General features: G+C 36.8%; 1 protein-coding gene, 1 long non-coding RNA gene and 1 pseudogene across 4 annotated transcripts; 2 read left to right on the forward strand and 1 right to left on the reverse strand.

Annotated features, from left to right (window-relative positions):
- Positions 1-61: 61 nt before the first annotated feature.
- LOC104647556 (uncharacterized) lies at positions 62-1460 on the forward strand. The gene is made up of 2 exons (XR_741629.4): positions 62-668; positions 840-1460. It is a non-coding gene; the product is annotated as an uncharacterized lncRNA (long non-coding RNA).
- LOC101261714 (protein FLOWERING LOCUS D-like) lies at positions 1322-10807 on the reverse strand. 3 transcript variants are annotated; one of them, XM_069298634.1, is made up of 9 exons: positions 8904-10807; positions 8202-8512; positions 3762-5884; positions 3383-3581; positions 3245-3272; positions 3082-3151; positions 2440-2668; positions 1896-2198; positions 1322-1811 (listed from the first exon to the last, which is right to left on the reverse strand). In XM_069298634.1, the coding sequence occupies exons 1-2, from the start codon at positions 10507-10509 to the stop codon at positions 8211-8213; spliced, it is 1908 nt and encodes a 635-aa protein (XP_069154735.1). In that variant the 5' UTR covers positions 10510-10807; the 3' UTR covers positions 1322-1811; positions 1896-2198; positions 2440-2668; positions 3082-3151; positions 3245-3272; positions 3383-3581; positions 3762-5884; positions 8202-8210. The 3 variants fall into 3 exon arrangements, with proteins under 3 accessions (XP_069154735.1, XP_069154734.1, XP_069154736.1); XM_069298633.1 differs by having other exon boundaries at positions 3082-3272; XM_069298635.1 differs by lacking the exon at positions 1896-2198 and having other exon boundaries at positions 3082-3272.
- Positions 4104-5970, forward strand: LOC101262014 (protein FLOWERING LOCUS D-like; annotated as a pseudogene).

Consider the following 10807-nt stretch of genomic DNA (forward strand, 5'->3'; position numbering starts at 1 on the left):
TAAAAAGAAATAATAAAAATATTCAATAATATTAGTATTAGTGAAATGACAAATAATTTTTAGGGTAATTTTTGTTTTTTCTCCTAAAAAGTTGATCTTTTTTTCAAAATCCATTCAAAATACAGAAGAAAGCTTCAAATCAGCTGATGGTTACCAAATTTGATTATTTTTCTTTTCTAGATTGATCTCTGTATCTTTATTGTAGAGTTTAGGGAAAAGGGTAAATTTTGATTATGATATTTTTTTGGTTATTGTGAAAATGAGCTAAAGATTTGATTTTGAGAAATGGGGTTCTTGTTTTTTGATGAATATTTACATTTACTCTCTGAACTTTTGTTCAATATTTTGGATTTTTGGAGAAATTGAGGATGTTTTTTTTTTCAAGAAATAGGTTGTGGATCTAGAATTTTAGGTTCTGAATAAATTATTTCAGGTAAATGTTTAATGGTCGGAAAATCCATCTAGAAACGACACTTTGGACCAATCACAACCCTCGAAGCTCGGGTATGAAGGGTTTGCCCCTCTATCCTTCTCCACTTAAAATACTAAACTTAGTTCATTTTGGTGCAGGTTTTCAATGTGTGACCTTAGATTAGCATTCTGTTGCCTTTAAAAATGACAAGGACTACCTGATACTGTTACATAGAGCAAACGGTTTCGTACATAATGTATTTACCTCGATTCTTGTGATATTACACTAGATATGTTGTTGTAGTATTTAACTCGATTGTTTGGAAACATGGAGATGATGGCATATGTGTCAATATTTAAACTAATTAGCTTTGTTTATTGTAAGTTCCAACTTATAATTGTCTGCATTTGTTTTCTTGCACTACCAGTGATGAAGAACCTTTCGCGATCAAGAAAATGCATGTGTTTTCAACAGTGGATGGATTTGTAGAGATAACCGAGTCGTTGATGGACATGATAAAGTTCATTGCAAACGAGCCCTCAGCGGGGCTTTTCTATGTTCAACAACATACACACACTGCAGTGCCCAACCTCATCAATCTCACTAGCAAAACAGAGGGAAAATCTCGTCAAGTGACTTTGCACACAGCAGATTCTATCGTCATGGTCAGGTCAATGAAAGAGTGTGGATTCAAATGGCCTCAGATGGATGCCATAGAACCTAAACCAGCAAAGAATGATGAGCCATCTGTAATCTGTTCTAATGATGACACGACATTACCAGCAGATGACAGCTCTTGCACCAGAGGTCAACAACGATGAAACGTTACTGTTCTCTGAAGAACATGAAACATAGAAATGAGAGATCATCATACGTGTTCAAAGGACAAGGAAAGAGGAAGCTTCAATCTTACAATATAGCAATTGTGTTGAACTTCTATTAGTTGAAATGGGTTCCCTGATCCTCACATTACAGAGGCAAAACAAAGACTGCAGCCTCAATAGTTAAGTCACTCAATGAACAATATAATGAAAGTCACATTTCCAGACTTCTATACATCTTTATAACGCAAACACAGTGTATGTTAACCTACGTAGAACAGCTAGTAAAGGAACCTTACGCGACTAGACAACTTTCTTCACTTTCAGGGAGAACAATGTCTAGCCTCATCACAGGCATATACTTGAGGAACCTTACGCGACTCAAAAAGTTCTTGATCAGCTGCAGAAATTAAGTGGTTTAGTATAAAGACGATCACTTCAGTCAGCCTTTGCAAATTTGTATCTGCCCCAGAGATAAACGCTTGAGGTATCTCATGGGTACAAAATTCTAAAATCCTTGCAAGATTGCAGGATAGATCAAATATGACACTGCATTTCCTCTGCTGAAACTCCAACACCTGGAAAGGCACATAAACATTTCAATACACATCAGAAAAGAAAACAACAAAAGATTCCCGCAATCCCATAAACTACTATTTCACCTTTGCAAGACATTATCCAAAGTCACCCTCAGTTAAGATATTCAACACCGGCACCCCAAAAAACCAAGATACTACCTATAACTAGTACAAAATAGGTAGAAACTGAAAATTCCGTCATTGCCCAACTCAGAGTGTTGAACAAATGATTCAGAAAGCTCTGGTCACTGATCGAGACATCAATTTTCCACAATCTGATACTGTCACTCATTTGAAGTTTGCGGAAATAGGCAGTTGGTGAGACCATAGAGCACTTATGCCGTTAGGCCCAATGATATATAGCCTTTTCAGGTTGGGACAACAAACCTGCAAATGTTGAAGACTTTGTATTTTATATGAGGGATGAAAAACTCGAAATAGTCTCAAGTACAAATCCACAACTGAAACCATATCTCATCTTACGTCAAGGCAACAGGAAGTGAAAAACTAAAATAAGTTGCTTCAAGTGACGAACAGAAATAACAATCTAAACATCACTATTGCTATTGACTAGCTAAAACATAAAGAGAGCAGTAATTAGTTGTAGAACCAGCGGCACAAGACAAACCTTAGAATTAAATGCACTGTCAGCTTGGCTGCAAAGTTCTACATCTGCTGGAGTTCTGTCTCATGCTTAATGCGCGTGCCAGAAAGATCATACATATGGCAAGACTCAATAGGAATTAGCACATCATCAATCGATCTCTTCTTGCAGGAGTGGAAGCTTCTGCGACTATTGTTGGTTTCAATCCTGAATCTCATGAACATTTTGAGCAATATGGATTTGTGAGCATTCACTGCAGGCAAATAATAGTAACTTAGTTGACAAAGAAATGGCGCTGAAAAATCGACACTACTTAGGTACAGTTTCCACATACATCCAACTTCTGCTTTCAAAACACATACAGTTAATCCAGCTTCAGCGATGAAAACACATACATACACAAACACAAACAGTGAGAATTATTTACTGTATCTGTGTCACTTAGCAGTAACAAAAATCTCACTATATTTTACAAAGCACGGGTGCTAATAGTACTAAATTAACATCGATATATTCATCTCTGCGAATTTTGACCTTAAAACTATTGAAGGAACTTGACAAGCTGTTGTTCTGTGATAGTTTAATGCTTTCAGATAGGCTAAAGATCCCAGCAACATAAATGTTTGTTCAACCGATCATTCTGAGTAAAACTTCAAGTTCACTTACACAATGAGGATAAAGATCCTTTGAAGATATCAACAAAGATAGATGTTATGCTGAGGCAGAATGTTGACGCCTGATATGGAAGCAATCAAACAGAGGACTGAAGCTTTTATCATCTGAGAAATGCTCAGAAATAAACAAAGAAAATCTGAACCTGCACACCTACTTGGCCTAACGCAACTGCTCGAGTACATCTGAGACAAAAAGATCTCTAATAAGTAAGTAGTGTAGATAAGGAGGTGTTACAACACATTCAATTCAATGCAGAAAAGATCAAAAAAATCAAAAATTTCAAATTGCTTACTTATGTAAAAGGCGCTTTTTCACCTGTTACTCTGCTAGCAATAGTGAAATCTTTCTCATGACAATACATGCACAATAGCACACAATAATACAGCACATAATTCTTTCGTCTTAAGATAACGAAAGAGCTGCTCAAATATACAGTTCCTGCACACAATAAGCAAAAGAGTTGATAGACACCTATAACGGATTCCAATCACCTGCAAGACACAACATCAAGGTCGATAATCAGATCTATGTTAACTGTAATCACACCGTCATAAATCTAGGTGGTTTTAAGACGGGCTATTAGAACACAATCATACAACAGATATTATACAGAAGCTTAAAAGCTGTAAGATTTAATTGAGGAAAGAGATAAATGACATATAGATAATTACCGTAGAAGAGCCAAGAAATATAAAGTTTGTGCTTCTACCATAATGCCTTTTACCAATCACCATGATTTGCACCGGGAGACGAAGCACATGTACCTGTGCCATCTTCAGAAGTATTTGAAGCATGGATAGTGCTCCCACCAGCCAATAGAAGAAGTAGAGCCAGTGACACCAACACAAAACTTATCACCAATGCTCGAATTTGAGTCGACAAAATTCCTCTCCGATTCCCAATCCATTTGCCTAACTTAAACCCAAAAATTTCACTTCCAGTTTCAGTTCAGTTCCAAATTCTAACCCTACCCCTAAATCCGGTTTGATTCTGAATCATTTCCATCTCATGCGATGAATAGAAGAGGAGGTAGATCAGAAAGTAAACAGTGTTTAAATCACGTATCCAATGATTTTGTCGGTAATACTAACGAGGAACAATCTGCATTGGTGGCTACATCTTCCTCAGGTAAAATTAGCTATACTCGAGGAAAAAGTTCTAATTTTGCTCATAGAAATGTTCAGTCTAAAATGGTTAAAAGTAGGATTTCAAAAAAGAAGCTTGTTTCAGATGAAATTATTTGTATAAACAATGAGTCATATTCTAAGGCTTTAGTTGCGTTAACGGCCGGATTTCCGTCTGACTCGTTAAAGGATGAAGAAATCAAAGCTGGAGTTGTTAGTGAAGGTGGCGGGACAGAAGTGTATAACTATATTTTAATTAGGAATCACATTATCACGAAATGACGTGAAAATGTGTCTATCTGGGTGACAAAGGATATGTTTGTTGACATTATACATGAACGATATAGTGGGTTATTAGATTCTACAAATAACTACTTGTTATCGTACGCGTATGTTAATTTTGGGGTGACATTGGCAATTAAGGACAAGATTCCAACTAGGCCAAGTAAGGGAAGAGTGATCGTTATCGGGGCAGGTCTTGCTGGATTGGCGGCTGCAAGGCAACTGATGTTATTTGGATTTGAGGTGATTGTTTTGGAGGAACAAAAGCGTGCAGGTGGAAGGGTGTACACAAAAAAGATGGAAGGAGGGAATAAAATAGCAGCCGCTGACTTTGAAGGGAGTGTTTTGACAGGTACATTAGGGAATCCGCTGGGTGTGTTGGCTCGACAATTGTCATATACACTTCATACGGTGAGAGACGAATGTCCACTCTATCATGCTGACTGAATGCCCGTAGACGAGTATTTGGATAAAAAAGTGGAGGTTGCTTATAATGAACTTTTGGAAAAGGCAAGCAAGATCAGACAAGACATATCTCCGATTATTTTCTCTTGGAGAGGCATTAGAAACTTTGCGAAAGGATTCTAGTGTTTCGATGAATGATGAGGAGATGAACTTGTTTAACTGGCATTTGGCAAATCTAGAATATGCAAATGCAAGTTTGCTTTCAAAGCTTTCCTTAGCATTTTGGGACCAAGATGACTCCTATGATATGGGAGGGGATCACCGCTTCTTGCCCGGTGGAAATGGAAGATTAATTGATGCATTGGCCGAAAATGTGCCTATTAGTTTTGAAAAAACTGTGCATACCATTCGTTACGGTAGAGATAGAGTGAAGGTAATTACTGCAGGACAAGTATTTGAGGGAGATATGGTATTGTGCACGGTTCCTCTCGGAGTTCTAAAGCGTGGTTCTATCAGGTTCTTTCCAGAGTTGCCTCAACGAAAGCTGGATACAATAAGAAGATTGGGTTTTGGACTATTAAACAAAGTTGCATTGTTATTCCCGTATGTGTTTTGGGACTCCAACATTGATACATTTGGTCATGTTGCTGATGATTCTAGTTTTCGAGTTGATGGAAATCCAATGGATGAGCATTTGGATATAAAAAAGTGGGATTTTTGGATAAGGCAAGCTCGGGCAAGAAGTTTTCTCAGGAATGGAAGCATAGATCCATATTTCCATTACAAGAATTTCAAACTCGGAGGAAGTGAGATCCCTTACCACAAACCAGTAGAAGGGTCAATTTCTTACTTGCCAAAGCCTAAAGGCGTAGAGCTAAAGCAACTCGCAATTACATTAGTTCTGATATTCCCAATAGATAAAGTGCTTTCATTGCCTTTGCCAACTTTATTAGCCTTTCTGGGGATCCGTAAAGAAGTTGAAACTGTAAACAAAAAAGAGCACAAAATATATGAAATGTTAGTCTCAAGTCTAATATATGCTACAGATACAAATGACGTAAATATTTAAAAGTAAACAATAAAACAGATCGAAACCAAAAACAAAATCACAAGAAAATACAAATAAGGGAGATTTTTTGTCGTTTAATGAAGATCTACAAAATTTAGTAATACGTGTATCACAGACAATTATCGTATTCATATTTTTAGTTTTTGCTGACTGTTGATTTACGGTTAAAGTTAGACTGTGCAAGTAATTAAAAGTAGTAGCATGGAGTACAAAAGAGGCTATGAACCTGCATTATAAGATTAACTCTTCTAGGTAATAAACTAAAGGTATAATCATGCATAGTAGTGCAGTTATTCTTCGTCTACATATAATCCTTATAGAGCTTTAAACCAGGAAATAAAATCGGACTAGATGTTCAATATCTAGTTTCCTTTAGCGCTAAACAAAAAGATGTTAATGTTAATACGTGATATCTTTCTAACTCAAATAGGTAAATACAGCCTTAGGAAATGACTATTCAAATTAGCTTTTAGTGCGGCATATGAATGTGGTCTATATTAGTGAAACATTTCATACTTTCAAATTTAGTGCGGCACATGAATGTTAACTCTTTTGCATATAAATGCGGTCTATATGAGTGTATCGGTCAATATAAATTTTAAATATCTTTCTCTAAAGAGTAACTAAGAAAATTAATGTATTGGTTTTGGAAGGGTAAAATGGTCAGTCAACTCTCGTGGAGCTTTTTGGACTTCCAATATCTTACTTTATGTTCCCATTTTTTAGTCTCGGGGCATGCACGTAGCACATGTACCGTGTTTCCAATAAGTAAATATTTTTTACAAAATCACGTTAATATTATCTTAAAATGTGTTTGATCTACTAAGTATAAAAATTGAGAATGATTAATGGTTATCCTATTTAGGTAGCTTGATGAAGGAGACAACACACCATCTCATAGAATTCGGCAAACGCTTGATAGTAATTTTGCTGTTTTGGTTTTGCATTTACACGATACATGTGCTGAGGTATTTCCTTTCTACCTCCCCAGTAGGGGTAGGTCTCGTTAGACACTACCGTCCACAGACCCACCTTGACTACACTAGGTATGTTGTTATTATAACTATTACACCTTTTTCTAAAAAAGTAAATGAAATTGCAAGATTGATCAATGAAGATCAAACAAATTAAAAAATTGAACAACAGTATCACTTTGTCTAGATGAATAGTGTGAAATTCTTTTCATAAGTTTTATAGCAACAACTTGTGTTACAATATCTCCTCCCAAATTCATCATTGTCCATTTTAACCCTAGCTATTCGAGAAAAACTACTTATATTTAAAATCATATACCCTTGCATATATTATTCTTAAATACTTGTCAATTTGTAATGAACACACATTTTTGAAAATCAAGAATGTATTGAGTTCTACACACTTGTTCATTATATAAAAGCTTAATTGATTTCGAAGTATTGATGCGGAAGTGAAGTTGAGATGGACCGGCCATGCCCCAGTTATGAGGTGTGAAAGGTTAGTCATTGTTGACTTGAGGATGGGTAGAGATTGGCCTAAGAATTATTCGGGGTGATGTGACTAGGCGGGATATTGCATAGCCTCATCTCACCGAGGACGTGGTCCTTGATAGTAAGTATGGAGGTCGAAGAATAGAATAGACCCCATTCTCAGAGTATTAGCATTATTCTTCTTGTTTTTCTTTATCTTCAAATTACTATTACTACCTATTATTATAAAATATCGTTGAAGGTCTATCAAAAACAACTTCTCTAGCTTCTCAAGGTAAAGGTAAGACTTATACACACTCTACCCTCCTCGGTCTTCACATGTGGGATTACACTAAATTTGTTGTTGTTGTCGTTATAGCCCACAATAATTACATTACATTAAGTAAAGTTTCTCCTACTAATTGGTCTCGTTGCTTCCATTTAGCCTGTGTGGTCTGGTCTGGTCCCGTTATCTTATTTCAGCATTTAGTGCATAAAATGATCATGCAAACAATGTCGATATAGAAAAATGATAGAGTTAATGAACAACTATGTCCCAAGATAATAAGATAACTCGGGCATATCTAGAAACTAATTCATACATGAGCAATTAGTAAATAGAACGAAGAAATAAGATGTTTGTAGAAAGAGATAAGTTAATTCTACACCATTCAGTATAACGGTCAATTATTTAAAAACAACATTATATTTTGTATCAACTTAAGTTCTTGGTTGTCAGTGTCTAAATAAACATTACACATGCCTTTAAAAAGATCTGAAGTATACCTTATCTCATTATTTTTTCTCAGCCTGCAAATGCGATGTTCTAACACTAGCGTGATGGGCCATCTTTGCAGCTTCTCTAAGTCCAGTGAGAAATGCTCCATGCATCGTTGCTGGATAGTGCCTGGTAGTTGCCTCACCAGCAAAGAAAAGTCTTCCGTCCCCCACAGTTTCTGCTAAAATGTCGTAGTCGTCTCCTGATGCACCCACAGCAACACTGGAGTAGGAACCATAGCTGAACGGATCACTACCCCAGCTTGTAAATACAATTTGAATGGGCTTTGGGACGTTAATGCCTTGTGGTTCATATATACCTGATAATAACGCCCAAATCTCATCAATACATTAGCTTCATGACCACAAGAAACATAACTTTCATATTTAATATAATCGATGCATTTTTAAAAAAAACTCGACTTCATATTCTTAAGTATCTCAATTCTCAAACAAGACAATGTATACATGCTTCAGACTGAAATCAATGAATACGAAATGGGCATGACACTAACACTGTTACAACGGCTTAACTCTAGACCAAGATAACATGAATTCACTTCTCGAGCATGTACATTCTTATTTTATTGCTCGCAGAGTTTATTATTCTGTACTTGTTAGTCCGCCACCAAATACTATTCTAATCAAGAGAAAGAAAAATATTATTTTGGTATATTGAAAGCACAGGTAATGTCGAACTTGGGAATTTACCTTTTAAAATTTGAAGCACTTTGGTTACTGCATCAGTAGGAGTCATTCTCTCAAATCTATGTGCAGCTTTTCCTGCGACTAGAGCTAACAATAAAGGGCCACCAGAAACAGTTGCATAATTGTAGAACAGAAAGAATTCCCCCCGATGCTTAGAATCATCAGCAACATGACCAAATGTATCAACGTTGGAGTCCCAAAACACATACGGGAATAACAATGCAACTTTGTTTAATAGTCCAAAACCCAATCTTCTTATTGTATCCAGCTTTCGTTGAGGCAACTCTGGAAAGAAACTGATAGAACCACGCTTTAGAACTCCGAGAGGAACCGTGCACAATACCATATCTCCCTCAAATACTTGTCCCGCAGTAATCACCTTCACTCTATCTCTACCGTAACGAATGGTATGCACAGTTTTTTCAAAACTAATAGGCACATTTTCGGCCAATGCATCAATTAATCTTCCATTTCCACCGGGCAAGAAGCAGTGATCCCCTCCCATGTCATAGGGGTCATCTTGGTCCCAAAATCTTAAGGAAAGCTTTGAAAGCAAACTTGCATTTGCATATTCCAAATTTGCCAAATGCCAGTTAAACAAGTTCATCTCCTCATCATTCATCGCAACACTAGAATCCTTTCGCAAAGTTTCCAATGCCTCTCCAAGAGAAATAATCGGAGATAAGTCTTGTCTGACCTTGCTTGCCTTTTCCAAAAGTTCATTATAAGCAACCTCCACTTTTTTATCCAAATACTCGTCTACGGGCGTTCCGTCAGCATGATAGAGTGGACATCGGTCTCTCACCGTATGAAGTGTATATGACAATTGTCGAGCCAACACACCCAGCGGATTCCCTAATGTACTTGTCAAAACACTCCCTCCTAAGTCAGCGGCTGCTATTTTATTCCCTCCTTCCATCTTTTTTGTATACACCCTTCCACCTGCACGCTTTCGTCCCTCCAAAACAATCACCTCAAATCCAAACAACATCAGTTGCCTTGCAGCCGCCAACCCAGCAAGACCTGCCCCGATAACGATCACTCTTCCCTTACTTGGCCTAGTTGGAATCTTGTCCTTAATTGCCAATGTCACCCCAAAATTAACGTACCCGTATGATAACAGGTAGTTATATGCAGAATCTAATAATCCACTATATTGTTCAGGTATAACATCAACAAACATATCCTTAGTCAGCCAGATAGACACATTTCCACGCCATTTCGTGATAATGTGATTCCTAAGTAAAATATAGTTGTACACTTCTGTCCCTCCATCTTCACTAACAACTCCAGCTTCGATTTCTTCATCCTTTAACGAGTCAGACGGAAATCCGGCCGTTATCGCAACTAAAGCCTCAGAATATGACTCGTTGTTTATAAAAATAATTTCATCTGCAACAAGCTTCTTTTTTGAAATCCTACTTTTAACCATTCTAGAGTGAACATTTCTATGAGCAAAATTTAAACTATTTCCTCGAGTTTTGCTAATTTTACCTGACAAAGATGTAGCCACCAATGCAGATCGTTCCTCGTTAGTATTACCAACAAAATCACTGGATACGTGATTTAAACACTGTTTACTTTCTGATCTACCTCCTCTTCTATTCATGGCAGAAGATGGAAATAATTCAGGATCAAACTGGATTTAAGGGTAGGTTAAAAATTGAAACTGAACTGAAGTTGAAATTGAAATCAAGAGTTTAAGTTAGATAAATGAATTGAGAGCTGGACAGGGATTTTTTCGCTTTCTGTAACGGATTTAGCAACGGAGAAGAGGCTACAGGACCGGAGAAGATGAAAATGAATGATCGGAGAAGATGGATTTGGGTTTTATGGTTTGTTTCAAACTTTTTTCTTGGTTCTAACGAAATGAAGATGAAAGGAGAAAGATGACGGTTTTTATTCTT

This window comes from Solanum lycopersicum, chromosome 5, assembly GCF_036512215.1.
Source record: "Solanum lycopersicum chromosome 5, SLM_r2.1".
Classification (NCBI taxonomy): Eukaryota; Viridiplantae; Streptophyta; class Magnoliopsida; order Solanales; family Solanaceae; genus Solanum; species Solanum lycopersicum.

What these genes read in the sequence shown, in the direction of transcription:
- LOC101261714 (XM_069298634.1), bottom strand. Translation starts at nt 10,509, where the DNA reads ATGAATAGAAGAGGAGGTAGATCAGAAAGTAAACAGTGTTTAAATCAC. An exon ending in AGTGCTTCAAATTTTAAAAG is followed by an intron (nt 8,513 to 8,903) that starts GTAAATTCCCAA and finishes CGTTATTATCAG; the next exon opens with GTATATATGAACCACAAGGC.